This window comes from Agelaius tricolor, unplaced genomic scaffold (genome assembly GCF_023055355.1).
Source record: "Agelaius tricolor isolate 1412-34295 unplaced genomic scaffold, bAgeTri1.0.p SCAF_9, whole genome shotgun sequence".
Lineage (NCBI taxonomy): Eukaryota > Metazoa > Chordata > Aves > Passeriformes > Icteridae > Agelaius > Agelaius tricolor.
The window spans coordinates 15,442,526-15,461,555 of record NW_027269269.1 but is presented as its reverse complement, the minus strand read 5'-3'; the positions used below and the strand labels follow the sequence as shown (position 1 = coordinate 15,461,555).

At 37.3% G+C, this 19,030-nt stretch overlaps 1 protein-coding gene across 29 annotated transcripts in view; it reads left to right on the top strand.

Annotated features, from left to right (window-relative positions):
* The window catches only part of DLG2 (discs large MAGUK scaffold protein 2), a 982,781-nt gene that overhangs the window by 722,471 nt on the left and 241,280 nt on the right, over positions 1–19,030 (top strand). For 23 of the 29 annotated variants that reach the window (XM_071432840.1, XM_071432845.1, XM_071432843.1 and 20 more), the window contains one exon: positions 13,616–13,771. The exons of the other annotated variants lie outside the window; for them this stretch is intronic. In XM_071432840.1, the coding sequence (XP_071288941.1) occupies positions 13,616–13,771 (156 nt within the window). The remainder of the gene's footprint in view (positions 1–13,615; positions 13,772–19,030) is intronic. 29 annotated transcript variants of the gene reach the window in all.

The window sequence follows — 19,030 nt, the reverse complement described above, 5'->3', positions numbered from 1 at the left end:
CAGCAAAAAAAAAAAAAAAGTAAATTATAGCTAAGGACATCATGAAGTCCCAAAAGTGAAGAGATTAATTCTAAAAAGAAAGATAAGCAGTCCTGGCAATGAAAAGACCATTTAAACACTTAGAATGTTTATAAAGTGACAAAGTATCATTAGTCCTGTTTCTTTGTGATCATGTATCTGGTTTTAACTTTCTAGTTACTTGTGAATTAAAAAAAAAAAAAAAGAAAGAAAAGAAAAGTCATAGAAGGAAAGGCAGTGACACTCTTAGCCCAATAGTTTAGCAGATATCCAATAAAAAGCCTGTAACAACCCATGCAGGATATGTATTCAAATTAGTTAGGATATCCTTTTGACCTTTATTTTTGGGGGGGAAGAAAGATTCATTCCCATGCTATTTTTAGACTGTTTTTAAACAAGTTAGTTGTACTGGTTTAGCTCCTGAGAGAAAAATGAAATACTGGCAGTCTGTTTCTTGTCTGAGGTATTCACACTAATGTCTATTTTGCATTATTGTGAGGGGAAAAAATGAACGTCCAGAGAAGCTCTGTATATTGTGTGAAATACTGCACTCCTATGTTCTTTTTCCTGCCTGGATTTCTGAATTAATGTGTTGGCTAATGAAGGCTGGATATCCAAAATCTTCTTGTGGCATTGGCATTATGGACAGGAGCTGCTGACTCTATGAGCATGACCTTTTGTGACAGTGTGTGGCACTGGCAGAAAACAGGGTGTCAAGTGACAGGGGCAGTCTCTGAATGCCACAGCAGAAATCAGATGGAAATCTCATCTTTCTGAGCAAGTGTTAACTCTGACCTATTGAAAAGGAGGAGGCTATTATGAGCTTCATTTTTTTAGTGATAATAGTCAATATGGTACATCAGGAAACAAAGGCACAGAGAGAAAATGAACATAGCCATAAAGACAAATTACTCTTCTTACCATTGCATTTCCTTGCTGGACATGCACATACATCTGAGAGACACCCAAGCAAGAGCCAAAGACCAGTTTTCTTCTCTAACTACAATGACTGCAAGGCTCTGACCTTAGAAACCAAATCATTTAACCCTTAAATGCTGCTGAGTTGGTTTGTTTTTTTAATGTCCATTCATCTAATTATTGCCTATTGATTCAAGTGGGGCTACTGAAGTGCAGTTAATTCTCACAGTTAATTCTCATAGTCATTTTCACAGCTATAAGCTCAGAATAGTGAATGCACTATTTCTGTTCTGTGCCATAAGATTTGCTGATGAGACAGCTATTAAAATAAAAAGATATTTGTGAAGTCTTTGTTGCTGACCAAATCAGAAAATCTTTTGGGAATCCAATTATCATATTGATAACTTTAGTAAAACCTATAGACACCTTGATTGCAGCATTTACAATTAGGTTTTCTCACATAATGTTTTATAATTAAGATGTTTGCCAGCTATTGCAGTACTATCCCTTCCAACTACCTGGTTGTTGCTGTAATAGGTTTACAGGGCTAATTTACATTGTGCTCACATAAGGAAATTTATTACCCATGCAGTCTTGCAACACTTTTGGCAGATTTTCATTTGTGCCAGCTAAAAATACTTGAAACGGTAACTTCTCTACTAAAAAAGGCTTTTGCAATTTTGGAATTCTCTGTACAAGCGATTTGAGTGAGGCAGATGACAAGCTTTCCTTTAACTTACTTGTGATAATGAATCTGTCAGTAAGCTTAAATGATTGAACATTTAACTTAATTTTCCCACTTCCTCCTGCTGGTTTTATTTTTCTTGTTTGTTTGTTCCAATTCTAAGGTTTGAGGGTTTTTTTAGCCAAAATAAATTTATTTTGCCTAACAAAAACAAGTGTTTCAATTGATAAAAATTTGTATTTTTTGGTCTGATATTGAATCTGTGTTGGAAAAAAATTAGTTCAGTCTATATAAAAAATAAACTCATCTGAGCACAAGGTTTAGAAAAGTAGCAAATCATCTTCAGCCATAAATTTTAATGAAGCTGAATGTTGTCTCTTAATTACTGAATTTTTTTAAGTTGTTTGTATTGTTGGTACAAAATACTAACAACGATGGGCATATTTTACTTCTTGATTTTTTTGGATTTATTTTAAATTAATTTAGAATGGAAAATTTGGCTTCCTGTATTTTTTTGTAGCAATTATCACCTTTACGAGTTCAGGTTAGTAGAACAGGGGATCAAAAGCAGATGAAAACTCTATGTCTAATAATTCTATCAGTACACATGGCAAGTCAGACACTGCTTGTTTTAGTTTCTAGTAACATTAAATTGTCGTGCAGGCAGTGCAGGGCATTCATTGATTGTGTTCCTGACTGGTCCCTGATACTGCTAGAGGGGAGAAACAGGATTTGTGGCAAAGGTGGTGATAAATAACAGCTGGGATCAGAGTGACCATGAGTTGGCTTACTTCTTGATTCAAAGGAGGTCTGGAAAGATAGTCAGCAAGTTATGACTGTTAAGATTTCAGAAGAGCAGACTACAGCTTTTTGGAGAGTTGCTTAGCAAAATCTCTTGGGATGCTGCCAAAGAAACACAGGGCCCATGAAAGATGGATGGTTTCTAAATAAAACTTATTGAGAACTCAGGAAGGAGCCATCCTGTTGAGCAGAAAGGAGGGGACTCAGCAGAAGGCCTTCATGGCTGAGCAAAGAGCTTTCTGATGACCTAAAATGCAAAATACAGACAAGCATTACTTGACTGCTTGACTGCTGACGAAATTAGTAAGCTGATTGATTTGAGCTAATACTTACCCTCAAGGGTCATAAAGGAAAACAAAAGTGATTCTGCAGATGTGTGCTACTTTAAAAAATGAAGGTAAAATTTGAGGAAGGAAAAAGGCAATGAATAGGAGAGAAGCTGATGTAGTGACAGATAATATAGGAAAAGCTGAAGTACTGAACAACCCATTTGCCAGGCATTTAAGGGCCCAGAAGGTAATTGGAATACTCATCAGAGATTGACTAAAAGCAGTTTATGTGCTTGTCCAGACTGGTTGGCTTTCCTGATGCAATTTCTAACTTGCTTGGATGAAGGGAGAGAAGTGGCTGCTCTTCATGAACCAGTGCCACAGCACAGGTGCTGCCTTGAGCAGGAATGTCTCTTTGCTGAGGGAAAACACAGCTGACTCCAAAGTCATACCTGACCCATGTCATAACTCCCACTAATGTGCACCTGGGATCTGCTGTGCAGCACATGGTAATTCCTTTTCTCCACTAGCTATCATGGGGAGTGGCTGCAAAGGTATTTCTCACACCTCTTCTGTGGGCAGGAAAATCTGTAACACGGGGAGCACCCTTTAAAACTCTTCCGACAGCCTCTCATCCAAACACGAGGAAGTGTTGGATGAACATGTACAGCTAATCAGAAAAGAAGTATGGTTTGGAAACCTTGTGGATAGCCTGGATTGTGGGTTTCTCCTGGATTGTGTGCTGTATTACCTAGCTAGTTATCCTTCTCCCAGCATGGCTATGCTCATTTGCATGCAATGGTGTTGGTAAGGCTTTTGACCCAGTCACCTGCAGCACGCTTTGAAAGCTGAGGAAGAGTGGACTAAAAGAAGGCACTGAGTTGGGAACTGACTGAACCAGTAGGCTCAAAGGGTGGTGATGATCACTTGGCATATGTGTCAAGTGGTCAGTGATGAGCAGAGGAGCTCAGGGATACCTAAGGCATCAGTGAATATCTTCATCAATGACCTAGATCATGACACACAGTGCACCCTCAGCAAATTTCAAGAGGATAAGAAATTAAGAGGGTGTGGTTAACATGACAAATGGCAGAGCTGTATTCTAAAGGGCTCTTGATATACTTGAGGACTTGGCCAGCAGAAACATCGTAAAGTTCAGTAAGAAGTCTGCATCTCAGGTGGAAGAGCTGCACACACTTGGGCAGGCCATGAACATCTGAATTGCAGCTTCACTAAAAATGACCTGGATTTTACTGCAGACACCAAGCTGAACATGGACCCAGAAGTGCACTCTCACTACTAGTCAGGTAATCAGCATACCAGGCTATCTTTGGAGAAGCATGGCCAGCAGAACAATACATTCTTTTCTGAAAGCCTTTGACCAGTTCCCATTCTTTGACTTTAGGAGGGTTGTGGAGAGGGTCCAGCATATTCTGAGAACCTTAAATCACGTGGAGATTGGAGGGGTGTTGAGAGCTCTGTGGCTTATTTAGTGTTGTGAAGAGGAGATGAAGGGAGAATCTAAGAGCACCCTAAAAGCACTCAGTAGCAGAGATGATGAAACCAAACTCTTCTGTGTAGAGAAGCACCAATGGCAACAGGATTGATTTCGGATGTTCTGATTTCAATTTCAGAAGAAATTAAAACACAAGATGGATAGAATAGTGCTGGAATAGTACTTGCTATGAAGGGCTCTGAAATATCCACCATTTGAGATTTTTAAGCATTGGCTAAGTAAAATCTAGTGCCGTCAATAGTCCTGATTCAAACACAAGATTGGATCAGATGTCCTATAGAGATGCACGCCAACCAAATTTTTTATGGTAGTAGTAAGAAAAAAAGATATTTTTTGTTTTTGTCATTTTGTGGAACATGTGTTACTAACACAGTAGAGAGAGATGTTACCATTTTCTCTTTAGTATATTTCTGCCTTCCTATTTTCAGAAATCTTAAAATTATAGCCTATTAAAGCCTAAAAATCTTGTGGCTTTAAGATGTTAATTTCTTCTGTCTTTAATGAACAACGGGAAAAGTTCCATAAAAATAAAGAACTACCATCTTGAGTTTTTACTTCTTTTTTAGCTTCAGATAATGGTAACATCAAACTTCTGTGCTTCAGCTGATAAAAAATTCACTTTAACATTTAACTCTGGCTAGATATTAAAGATTCATAGATGAAAAAGCTGAGTTATCTGTTTTGCTGTGTAAAGCATGTTTGATTTTTTTTTTACATGCATTTTTGCAAAATAGCATTTTCTGGATGGGGAAGAGGTGCTGAGAATTGGATGGGAGAGAAAAGAGAACCATTAAGTTGAAGTCTAAGGGGATGTTTTTTCCCTGCATTGAAAGTAGTAGCATTCATCAACTATTTCTTTTTTACTTATCTAAACCTGCTAGTTGAATTGACAATGTTTTATGGAAACACTTTTAAGTTTCTGTTGACGCACAGATTTGACCTTCCAGTATTAAACCATTACAACAAATATTATAGTTTGACTTACAAGAGCACATGTAATTGTGAACTCACAACAATCATTCACCATGCCTAACCCAAACTCAGCATATTACCTCTACCCTAAAGAGAATAAACGATATGGAATAGTATGGAAAGACTGATGATGCCTTTTATTTATTCCTCTTCTTAAATAACTTATAAATTTACCAGATTAGATGTTCAAGTTAATATTTTCATGCTTGGCTCTTGCCTGGGGCTGGATTTTTTATCTAGGGAGAGCAAAGGTTTTGTGATTGTTTTTCTATAAAATTTAGTGTAAAATGGTAAATTAGCTTGTTGCTAAAGTCATTTTAATTAACCACCATTATTATTAAATTAAATTGCATTGATTTTTAGCCATACCAGTATGATGATTTAAAGGATAGAGGGAGAATTACATGCCTTAGTTCATGTTCTATTCTATTCTATGTTAGAAGTTGCTGTGCTATTATGTTTTAAATACCATAATATTCCATACATATGTTCAGAGTGTTAAGTTATAGGAGCTGATGAAACGGAATCCAGAGAGTATTTCTAATGCATTTATGAAAAGCTATGCAAAAGTCAACAAATGCAAGTCTTTGGGGAAAACCCCAGTTCATTTATTGATCCAAAACTTATTTGATATGTTTTTTTTCCAGTAGAATTCTTTCAGATTCTGTACTCACACTGCAGTATATCAAAGCTTCTCACAATTTTGTTTTGCTGACTAGATTATTTTTAAAAACCTGCATGACTGAGCACAGCATTAAATGGCCAAAGCTAGTTTCCTCTCTACTTATTTCTACCATCCCTTTCTGACACAGAAACATGGTCAGGAGGGATTCTGTTCTGTGCTCTGAATGGCCAGTTCTGTGACATTTTAATACTGAAGAGACTGGAGGAATGGGGGAAGTGTGTTAAGCGAGGGATAAGCGTGCAAATGAGGGAAAAGTTGTCACTGGTATGTGAGAATGGAAATCACAAGAAAAGACTGGTATTTAATCAGGTAAGAAGACTTGGATTTGGAAAAGGAATTCAGTACAAGACAGGACATAACAGAAGAAGAGGTGAAGAGGCATAAAGAAGCAGTGGAGAAGGGATTTCAGGCTACTGAACCAGCAAATCCCTCAGAGGGTGATACGGGAGGTTTGGGATAATCAATAGTTGCACAAGTACACTGGCCAAGGAACAGAGATACAGATCAGGTAGGAAAAGTTGCTGATAAGATGCATAGGCCATCTCCCTCTAGAAAAGTGGAGAAGCACCTAAAGTTTCTGGGGTGTGCATGATGTGGGTGTGATCCCACCAAGCAATCTGTCATCTTAGTTCATTGTCCGTCTGTCTGTCTGGAGGATGCCAGCCTGCTGCTGTGACTGGTTACTCACTGTCCCTCACAAGCAGGGTTCTCATCTCTAATTGTTAAGTTGGTGACATATTGAATCCAATATGGTACCCCAGAATAGAATTTCTTCTTGGTTTGGTCTTTGATCAATCTAAGAAATTATGGTTTTTAAAACCAAAGTTAATTAAAAGCAAGTTACACATTAAATGTTCAGTTTAAAGGGAAAAAAAGAGTTTATCTACATAACCTAAATTGCATCCTTGGTGAAATGCATTCCTTAGATTGAAGCTAGAAGTTGCTAACTTGCAAATCGACTATTTTATATTTTTGTAATTAATACACAATTTTAATCTTAAACTAATTGTTAAACTTTACAGATGCATAATTGTCTGCCTGGAGTAAGATTTCATTTTGTTATCCTAATTTATTTTAAGTATAATAAATCTTGACTTGAGAGAATAATTTATGTTAAAGTAAAAATTTAGTCATTATCAAGTCACGGATAATCTCTTATTCCTGAGTTATCCTTGTATATTTAAATAGGCCTGTCAGAGATCCCCAAGTAATAGGATTTGACTATTTCTAATATAATCACTGGCAGCTACTTAGTACTTAACACTTACAGAAAACTAATCAAATTTTGGAGTATGCTTTAGTGCTTGTATGGAGATTTTTGAAATGTCATAGTAGGATTGGTAGTGATAACACACACAGAAATGGTAAGTAGCCTTCCATACTGCACAGAGGAAAGGATAACCTGAAATACATACGAAATATAACATGGACGTGGACCCTCCATGCAGCTCTTGCCACTTGAGAAAGACACCTTGGGGCGACTGTGGTTAGTTCTGTGACATAGTCAGCTCACTACTCAGGAACAATCAAGAAGGCAATTAAGAATGAAAATAGGATCTGATAGGAAAGGACAAGAGTGCAAAATATAATGGTTTTCTCCGTGAACCTGTAGTGCATTCAAGTCTTGGGTCCTACATGGAGGCAGAGGAAAAAAAACCTCAGAAGAGTGTGAGCAGGGGTGTAGCATGGTTTCCAGGGAAAGATAAATAACAAATAATTCCAGTATAGAAAAATGATGTCAGAGAGAGGCAGAACAGAGATCTGCAAAAGTACCCATGGCACGGAGAAGGCAACAGGCAAGGACTAATACCACTTACATACAACTCAGATACAGGGAGTTTACAATGCATTGTAAATTTAAAGTATGGCAAATAGAAGGTTATTTAAATGTTACCCTAGGTTATGAATGTGCAACCAAGTAACAGGCTTGGAGTAGACAAAGGTAGAGGTTTTTGGGTATGTCATCACCAGTTTGTGGATCTCAGTGCCACGGGGAGTTATGAAGCCTAAGAAAATAAAAATGTCCAAATATGAATGAGAATAATTGCTGATTCATGGTGGACAGGCCTATTGACTAGTCTTCTAGGATTTAATTTCTGGTCTGTGTGATCCTCACTGATTTTTAGCAGCTGAGCAGGTAAGGGCCATTCCTTGCTGGTCCGTGTTTCCTAAACAGTTACTGTAAGGGTCTTGGGTCTTTGGTCTGACAGTCTCTCCATTCCTGTGTGCCTTCTTTTTCCACTACTGCAACAGAAAATCATTGCTAATTTTTTTTTTTCAAATTAAGCAGTCATTTAATTTCCTAATTCCTTATGGTTAAGAATAATAAGTGTAGAACTGGGTGTAGAATATTACAAGTTCTAAATTCTACTTATGCCTTCTTGTAGGCCGTTTCTTTTGAAAACTCAATTAAAATGTTAAAATAGTACTGTTAAGAGGAACAAGGCAATCCTTAATCTTCATGACTGTGCTAAAAAGCACTTGTTTTGCAGTTAAAGAAACCCTCAAGGCATATGAAAACAGCAGTTAATAACTGAAAAGCTGAGAAATTATTAGTTTTAGAGTTTCCAGAAAGAACTAATGTACTGTACTTCAGGTGTTTTCCTCCATCTCTTCATAGTCTTCCTCTGCCTTTCATTTAGTTGAAATAAACATGTCATATGAGTGATTTGGTCTCACTTAATTTGCCAGGACACAACCTATGAAATAAATCAACTAAAAGTTCTAATTACCCTATTGAACAGTAAGGTATGTGGTTCTTCTAGAAGGTTATATGACTGAGTAGCTCAGTCAAAGGACATATATATAAAAATCACTGGCTATTAGAAATGGAGAATTTTGTTTGTATTAAATTGCCATTGATTTTTGGCTCAATAGTGAAATACTTCTTAAAAAGTTCTTTGTCTACATCCCAGCAACATTATATTAAAAAAACTAATGTGTTAGATGTCTTTATGGAACTTGGATACAATTAAAAATTGCTATTCAAAAAACAAAACAAAGAAAAAGTTGTAAACTTTTAGCATTGGAAGATTTATTTTCTCTCAGATTGAATTTGTTTTCTCTCAGATTGTTTCCTGTCTATGGCTCTGCATACTTAATATGCTGTGAGAGCTGAGCTGGTTTCTTTCCATATCATAAATGGTTTTGAAATGTTTTAAAACCTGAAACTGTTAACATTTAATGTGCTGTGTGTTGGCATTTGATCCCTACTGAACAGGATTCCATAAAAAAAGAAAAAACTGTTAATTTTAAATTGAAGACCCTGCATGATACTGAGGGGAGAATGGTTTTTAAAAATGGCATTCTTTTATAACTTCTGTTCCACAATTAAGTCAGGCTGAAACAACAAAACAATGATGAGCTAATCAAGGAATAATAAGGACTGCAAACAACAAGGAATATTCGCTTTACACAATCTGTTATGATATAAATAAGACCAGTGTTAGGTCAATTTTTCTACCTCCCACTGTTACTGTTGTCTTTTCCACCAATTAGTTCTACGTTTCTGTAAGAATTGTGCCTCACTGCTGTTATGTCTGTTCTGAATGACAATTCCAACTTTCAGCTTTTTTATTTTTTATTTTCTTGCTGGAAGAGTGACTCTCTGCTGTTCATGTTACCATTTAAAAGCTTACCTTTGGCGTTAAGTGACTTGATTCTCTGTCCTGTGAGTTGAACTCTGCTGGGGCATGTTCAAGCCAAGCTATGCTCCTACTTATATTTACTACTTACATTTTCTGTTGCTTTCCTTTACTATTGTGTGCTTTATTCTCAGACTAAGGTAGTTGTTACTGTCCATCCAGACCTAGTAGTTGCTGCTTTTATTTGTCAGAAAGCTTTGTTTTTAGCTCACTGATAAAGACAGAGAGCTGTGATGACTGTTTGTCACTAAATAAGCAGTGTAAAGGCAGAAGAGGAGCAGATCTGACAAAGAAGTTACAGCAGTAGTTAGTTATTTTTCAGAGTAGATCCACATTACATAAGTACTCTTTAAAAGATATATTGCAATTATCAAAGATGTATACCGTAATATACGCACAATTGGCATTTTAAGGGGATATTTTATGCATAGGTATTGACAAAAATGAAGATAATGGATAAAATAAATTCAATAATATAGTTCTTTGTTCTTCCTCAAAAAAGTTTCAAAAACTGCTTAGCATTTATTTTTAAATTAAACCTGTGAAGCTATACTTGCTGTATCTGAAAGAGATGCAATTGCACATAAACTGCAGTGAATTAGAACTTAAATAATATATATCTAGCCTTTACACTTTTCTTAAAGCATGCTAAGTGGCTTGCTACATGTTTTTAAATTCATTTGAAGAATTAGTGCATCATAAAGTAAGGCCTCAATGTTTATGTTCAGTTTGGCTCTTAATTATTCTTGCAAGAAAAGTTGAGGTGACCTTGACTGTATTTTTTCATAACGGCACATTAAAAACTCTTTCTAAATAGCATTCTCATTATCCCATGCTTTGAGAGAGGACAATCAGTCTCTGTCATAGCACTGGAGAAGATGTGCGAGATAGGATTTATCAGGTGGGCTGATCCCTTTGGAAAGAAGCTCTTTCTTCTTTCTGCGAGGAGAAATATAAATGGCACGAGAAAATGCTGCATTAGAACAATTATTTAATAAAGCTGGGTGGTCTTCATCATCTTCTTTTTTTATAATAGGGTATTGTTTTCTTCTAGTAGGTGGCTACTATTGTAGTCAAGTACAAGTTTGCCATAGAGAAGGTGAAGAATGAGGAGGATATTTGAAGACAGGCTGGTGCAGCAAGTATCTCAAATTACTTTTTGTGATTAATGGCCGACATGGAACACAGTTTTTATGAGCAGGACACTGATCTGTCCCATATCATTTTAGTCATTCCTATACTTGCTATTTTTTATACCAACTTTCAAATATTTTTACACTACTGAATTCATATTTACTGCACCACGTTGAGAGAGAAAATAAGATTATACTTGTCCTGGACAGTGGAGGTTATGTACTGCTTTTTTTTTTTTTTTTCAAACTTTTGTTCTTCTGTGCCAATAAAGCATGCAATCAGAGCCCAACTATGCAGCTGGTAGTTGTTAGCCTATGCATCTGAATAGGATAGAGGTATCTGAAGGACCAGTGCAGTCCATGCTCTCAATGACCTTGAAGAAGTGACACCTGAGGGGAAGCAGGTGGCTGTGGTGATCTCAGAACATTTTATAGGCCTTATACAAAGTGTACTCATAACTAGAATTATCTGTTATCCTAAGTCTTCTTCTAACCAAAGAGTACAAGTTTTAAAAGGATAAGAAGTATAAATTCCTTTTCTTAACCTTAAGACCTCTCTCTGCAGCTCAAATACAGAAGGTATGATGTTAACTAGGTCACAATAGCACTTACATAATATCAGTGAGTACAGGACTTTATACTCAGACTTGTTCCAGTTTCCTGTTATCTTACCACCCAGGAAGACTGAATTGAGTGAAAAATGTTTCAAAAATATTTTAAAATACATGAACATTTGCTAAATGTCTTAAAATTTTCTGGCCCTCATAAGACAATTTGTTAGGACTCTGTATTTGTACTTGAAGGACTAATTCAGTGTCAATATCTAGGTAGATGTTGAATGTTTAACTTCATTTTGCTTTTGGAGGCAGCTTGTAGCTCTCAATTAACAAAGAAATTCCTCATATCTACCCATGTCTGCGGCATGATTTGTGTCTCAGCATGAGGTTGGATGGTCACTAACTGATGACTCAGTGTAGTTTGAGCATTCACAATATATCCAAGGGGTAGCAATACTCTGATTCCATCCACAACACAGAGAAGACAATTAACTTGAATATGGGACACTAACAAATTTTTTATGGACTGGTTGGTGTTTTAAGCCATGGAGGAATCTACAGTTTTTATTCATCTTCCTGAACTGGGGCAATATTTCTTCAATTTTCTTAGTAGGTATCATTTATATTTGATATTTGTACTTGTTCTTTCATATATTGCCTAAAAGCAAAAGTAGTTTCTAAGGGAATAAAAGGCAGTATTGGACAGCAGTGAAATAGAATAGTTTTTATCTGCTTCTTTTTATTGAAAGCAACAATTGATTTAGTAAATAAATTATTAAATCCATCCCTCAGAAACAAGTGAAATATACTGATAGAAAATGATTGCTACTTTAAACATTTTTAAAGGGATTTTACTAAGTGCTTGACACACAATGCTTTATAACCAAATGAGTGGCTGTTTTGCTATTTTGCTATTTGGTAATCTTAAATTGCCAGTTTTTTAACTGTAAAGTTTTCCCTGGGAAATTCAGGCACAGAGAGTTCTCAAATCATGTGGCAGATTGCTATGAATAATGTTATTAACATTGAGTAAGACCAGTTTTTAAGTAAAGCAGCTACTCCTTTTCCCCCAAAGGACAAACCCAGAAGCTAACAAAGGAAATTAGATTCTCTGTATCTGCCAGCACATCCACGACTGTAATAAATTCTGGTACCTGTGAAAGTCACAGCAAAACCCACACCCATGTGAGGCATAGTGCAGCCAAGAACAAAAAAAGTTCATTAACTTCTTGGCCTCTTGATATTTTCAGGCTTCTGAAATAAGATTTCCATCTAGCTAATATTGTATGACAGTGATGAAAGGCAGTGGCATACCCTGGATCTTCTGGCAGAAGCATGGATATGATAGCAATTGACCCTTGGCACTCTGTAGAGCAGAAATGTCAGGAAACAATGAGTCAAGCCTCACAGTGCCAGCGGGCCCCAAGGTGTGTCCTGGGGCCAAGGCAGGGGAGTTCCAAGGTGGGAGATGCACTGTGGACGTGGTGTGGGTTTGTTTTGCAAACTGCTCGCCGTTGGTCTCCCGCGGATCCCTGGCTGGTTGGTACTAAAGGCTGCATTCCCCTCTCCCCTCTCCCAGTTGGCTCCTGGCAGGGCTGTGGTAAGTATTGCCTCCCCTGGGCAGGTGGCGCACGGCAGCACGAGAGAAATTTTAGTTTTAAGCTCTTACTCTTTGTATCGAACCTCACAGGCTGCTGTTTGCAGCTGGAGCAGCCCTGCAAGTGTGATTGCAGGAGCCTTGGCAATGAGGTTGTTTTAGATGTGGACTGCATAATCAGATTTTGAAGGCTGAGTCTGGAAAGAGTGCAAGGAACTCTTGAAATGCAATGAATTGCCTGCCAGTGAGATGAATTGCTCACACAGTTTGTGGCCATCAGTGTTATTCTAGGATATGGGTCAATTTGACAACAGCTCTGCTTGCAAAGTCCCAGTTCACTGGGACCAGGAGTATGTTGTATTAACAAGTAATATGTACTTCATCTATATTACAAATTAATGGGTAAAAAATAGTTCTTTTTCAGGTAACAAACCTATTTTCTTCTATGCTGTACTCAAAATTAAGATCACAGAAAGCTGTGTAGATGTTAGATTAAAAAAAAATTAGAAATATTATTGGGGAAAATGCCTCACTTTCTCAACTTCAGAGATAAGAGATTCCCTTTCAGTGCCACACTTCCCATAGAGCAGTTTTATGGTCCACTTGTATTGTGTATTACATGCAGCTACTTGAATACCACACTAGTGTTATCAAACTCTAACAATTCCTTTAACAGCACACTTTAACTTGTTGGAAAAGCCCCACTGAAAAGCTCTTGACAGATTTGCTATGCATGCTTTTAAAATGATTGCTGTGTTTTCTCTATATTCTCAGCAACTAATATGCACCTGATCTTTTACTCTTGTCTCTGTATCACCAGGCCTCCTGAACCTGTTTACAGCACTGTGAACAAACTGTGTGATAAACCACCTTCTCCTAGGCACTATTCCCCTGTCGAGTGTGACAAAAGCTTCCTTCTTTCAGCTCCCTACCCCCACTACCACGTAGGCCTGCTCCCTGACTCTGAGATCACCAGGTACTGCATGCGCTTCTTCCTCACCTCCTTTGTTAAAGTGCATGAACATCACTGGATTTATCTCATAGTTTACATCTACCACAGATCTTTTTCTACAGCTTGTGCTTATTTTTAACCATGCTTTCACATCTGCACCACCGGGAGATACATGCTACCTTGGTATATAATTTTGGTCATCCAAAATCCAGTGATGAGCACGGGCAATGTTTTGATCCATTGGAATGGTGCTCTAAAATAAGTTACATAATATGTACCACATTTTGCAACTGAATTCAGTGTTTGTTTCTCTTTGAGTATGGAAAGTGACCAAGACTTCACTGAAAGCTGTAGTAATTTGTTTTGATTCAGTCACTTTATTCCTTTGTTGTGCATACTTAGTTCACTGAGCATCTCTGTGTTTATAGGACAGCTGCCTAAGCCATTCAGAAGAAATAGAGCAAAAAATAATCACCTCCCTCACCAAATCATGGTTAAGAATGCATTTTAAATTCAGCATTCCCTAGACTAGCTGTGCTCTGAGAAGATGGTTAGGAAAGCCTAAAATTATGACCATTTCCATGACTGAAATAATGGAAGATCTTTCTGTAAAACATTGTCAGTGATTGACTCCTGATAAATATTTAATGAAGGAAAGCAGACTATGCAAAACCTTACACTAGTATAACCCAGCTATTTCTCTACAGACTACAAGGATAGTAATAAACCATTTGCAAACAATATTTGGGAGATAGAGGAAGAGTTAGGCACAATTTTTCTAGAGTGCTTCCTTTGCTAGGAAAAATTTTATTCTAGAACAGAAGAAAAAAAATTATGTTTGGAGCTTTGATCATAGACATTTTCAACAGGAAACATTTTTCAAAGCAAAGAATAATGTGGAAAGAGCAGAAGTGTGTAAGTGGAAAGTAAAATGGTAAATTAATGTAAGATACACTAACAGGAAAGAAGCCCTGGGGATTAGGAAGACAGCCATGAAAGGCATTGCAATACTATGAAATGGAAAGCTCCATTAAAAGAGCAAGAAGACAAATACTAGCAAGGAATGTTACAGATGTGGCAAAACCATGCAGAAGATGTCAGTTTATTAGAATGAAAACAGTGTAGTTTCTAGAATTTGTAAAAAGATGCTTAATCAAAGTGATCCAAGTGATTAGTCAAGCTGTTCAGCCCAGTGGAATTTGGAGTGAAACAAGTTTTAGTGATTATTACAGTGTTTTATAAAGGTGTAAATATGTGCACAAGGGTGCCAGGCACTAACAGAGTTACTCAAAATATTTTAATTTCTCCGCTAATGTTGCCTTAAATTTCATATGTGGGCAAAAAGTTGTAAAAGTACTCTGGTTCTTTAGGTCAAGTATAAATATGAGTAATTTATCTGTGCATGGCAATTCTTCTGAGGTTTTAGAATGAGACAATGGTAGAGTTCATTATAGAAAGACTCTTTCAATGGTCCCATTAGAAAGAAAGGTTCCAACTTGAACTTGAAAGTTAAGTGATTGGGTTCTAGTGGATGTTGGGGCCATGGAGCTGAGTGCCTTGCTAACCACAGAGAGAGGTAGTTCACTGCTGAATGGTTGATCTCTCCAGACATGACTACTATGGAGAGAGGCTGGGGGAAAAGATTATGTTAAAGCTGCTTCCTGCAACCGCATACTTGGAAGTCAATAATTAGTAGAGCTCTGGAAGGCTCATAAAACTAGGCCATTTTGGCACCTGAATATATAATTCTGTACATTATTTTGCTTTATGATTGATTGATTGATTGATTGAATACTTGGTCATCAGATATTTGATAGCCTAACATCAGGACTTGGAAAGCTGGGTATTGTTCTACTGAGTGTGAGTTAACAATTCTCTTTAAGAACGAGGTTTCATTTATCTTCATTCTACTTTGATATAATTTTGAGCTCTAGTCCTTGTATATTTAATGAGTTTGTTTAAATCAACAGTCCAAAAAAACCTGCAAAAAGAACATAAAATATGAGAAAAGACACAACTCATTATTAAATGCTCTGTGCTATACTCTGCTACATGCTGTTGCAGAGGCAACTGATTACTATAATTTGTAGTTCCTTCACACTGTGAAATAACATTCAGATGGAAAATATGACAGTTTTCCATGTTCTCAATACTGTCATCTTTTCCACAGGACTCTGAATAGTTGAGTGTGGAGGAAGATATTTGAAATAATATTTCAGCAAATGCCTTTGGTAAGGAAAGTGACAGCTTTACAGTGGATCATGATTCAATTTCCAAATGGACTCAGTATTCACAGTTAAAAAACAGATTTTAGAAAAGTACTGATCTCATTTTTACCCTAATACAAGTGGCTGTTCTTCCAAGAGTATTTAATGTACACAGCCCTAAATTTCCCAAAGGCAATGTGGTTAAGGACTGTATTGTGTGGAAAATTTTGAAGAATTAATCCTGTAAAAGACCCTGTTTTAGATCCACAGTCGTGATACCACCATATCTGTGGGAAGTTACACTAAAAAATAATCTTTGAGATACTGACCAAGTATTTTGAAAGGTCCCCCTCTACTCACTTAAATTCCTCAAAGCTCTTTTACTTCACATTAAACACTTCAATGAGCTCCAGTCAAAAATAAAAATGTACCTCGCTTTCTTCATGCAGACTTCCTAGAAAGAGTTCTGCATCAACATTTGTGAGCCTCAAGTTTGGGGAGGAAATGGCAGGGATTATTTACTTAGTAATTACAGTTACTGTCATATCTCAGCACTCCTATATTGAGAATCTGCTGTTGATCTGCAGGAAATTCAGTTTGACAAATGACTCTTCCAGAGGAAGAGGAACATGATGCCATATTCTCCCAACTGAAGTGTCTGTAAGCCAGTCAATGCCTTTCAAATTGCTGCTCCAGATAATTTGTCAGCTGCTCCTCAGATGATTGTTTTGTCAAGGCTCATTAACTTAATAGGCAGAGAATTCATAGGGCAAAGCTTTATTTGTCCATAATAAATTCAAGTTTATAACCCTGGCTTTTATGGTGGTCTGTCAACTCCTGGGAGATTTGGAGGTCTAGAACAATGTACTTCCATTTATGATAAGTGTAATTAGTTTTTTGATTGAGATATCGGTTCATATGAATTGATACTAAGAGAGCTATGTCAATGTGCAACAGCTGAAAATCTGTACCATTGAAGGCAGGAGTAGAGAGAGAATTTTGGAGTAGTGAGTTTTCCTTTGAGAGCACCATGTGGGAATGGATGTGGAGTACTCATGTTCTGGCCCCTGTCATTATTGACTATTATGTCTACAAATAGAAGATTATTGGCAGTGAAAGAAGTCAGAGCTCATAGATGAAACCCTCTTTCTACAAACATGAGATTTTATTTCAACACTGTGTGAAACAAAGTGTTCCCAGGCTTTGCACTGAGAACTTCATTGCATTCCCCTCTACAAAGACACACTTGAAAAATGCTTTGGTTTTTCCGAGAATTCACCTCCTTGTATTCACCGAAATCTTTCTGGCCCTCTAGTTGCCAGTAAACTTTTTGGTAAAGGGCTGCCCTGAAATTTTTGGCTTTTTTTTACTTTATGTTTTTACTTTCCTAATAAGTCTCTGATCATATGATTTTTGTTTGTTTGTTTGTTTGTTTGTTTGTTTTGGGGTTGTTGGGGTTTTTTTTAGTACATTTAGGGAAGGAACTAATGGTTGGGCTTCATTTCAAGGTATTTGAGGAATCAGAATAATGACAGCATTTTTTAGAATGACCTTTTCTTTCTTTGAGATGGGGATTAGGGAGAGAAGATAACGTTGGCATGAGGCTCTAGGGCAGAGCCTTGAAGAAAAGTGTGTACCTTTGCATCAGTATTCAAGGGTAGCTGAGTATTGTGGAACTTCTAAAAGCCACAGGAATAAAAGTGTGCTGAAATGGATGCAGGCATATGGGTCAGGAGACTGCAATGTCCAGAACCTTGATGTGTGATGCTGCTTCCAGTGTGTGGCATGGAAGGGTCTCTGCACTCCTGTGGTCTCTGCAGCCAGCCTGGTGCCTGTCTGCCCTAAGCACTGCTGCCTGTGGTCCCCCCCATGTAGTTTTAGGGATCCCTGGGATCCCTCCACAGGCCATGAAGGCACTGAGGAGGTGCTGATCACTGTTCGCAGACCCTGAAAGGAAGTTAAGGTAGCTGCACTCAAAGGTGTGAGTAGTGAGTCTCTCTGGTAGTCACTCTCTCATTATTAATATCTGCACAGCCTTTTCCTTCCCAGTAGCCTGCTGGGAGCAAGGTTATTGTCAGAGTGATGCACATAACTGCACTTGTGTGTGGCTGCCTTCCAGGGAGGCTCTTGTCATCTTTATTGAAATTCACACTGTACAGGAATACTCATCGTCCCCTGTTCGATCCCATGTGTTTAATATGGGAATTATATCTCCCAAAACACATCATGCCATATTTTGTGGTTCTGAAATGCCTGGCAACCTGAGAATGGAGCCTATGAAACAACCAGTAAAATAGCAATGATGTTATGAAATCAAGTCTTTAATGTGGCCCACATAAACACAACCACCTTTCTTGAATTTAAAAATAACTTCTAAAAAATAACTTCTACTGCTAAGTTCTCTTTGTTTACCTGTTTTTTTTGTTTTCTTGGGGGTTTTTTTGGTAGAAATTTCAAATACTAATTACAAAATGGGAAAATAGTCTGTTTAGGTCAAATGGTTGTAAATACTCAAATATTTAAAACAAGAATCAGAGCAGATTTATGCTTCTTATTTTAACATCTTCAGATCAGCTTCTGGACTGATCTGCATTTTACACAATCCAGCCACAGACAGCAAGCTTATATATAATGAAGTACTACTATTGAAAAACATTGCTTAAAGACAGTGGAGGGGAATAAGTACACAATTTTCTGTGGATTTTTGAACATAAAAATAGGCAATAGCAAGGTTCAGCTTATTCAGTGTCAATGAAAACAACCTAACCTTATAATCACAAAAAAAACCCCCAACTTGGAAAATATAAGATACCTAGTTAAAATAATTCTTAGTGAAGTAGCTCCCTAGAATCATAGGGTGGCATTCAAAAAAGTGAATACTGTGGGTTTTAGTTTTGAGAAATTATTTTAAAGGCATACTTACACACACATTTAGGCATTCAGAGGCACAGAGCACAGACAACCTCTAAGCAATTTGAGATTAAACTGGTCATCACAAGGGTTGGCTTGGGTGCTGGTGTTCATACTGATGGGAGTTGAAGCGTCTTGGTGATGATTTCATTGAGAATCAGCTGTG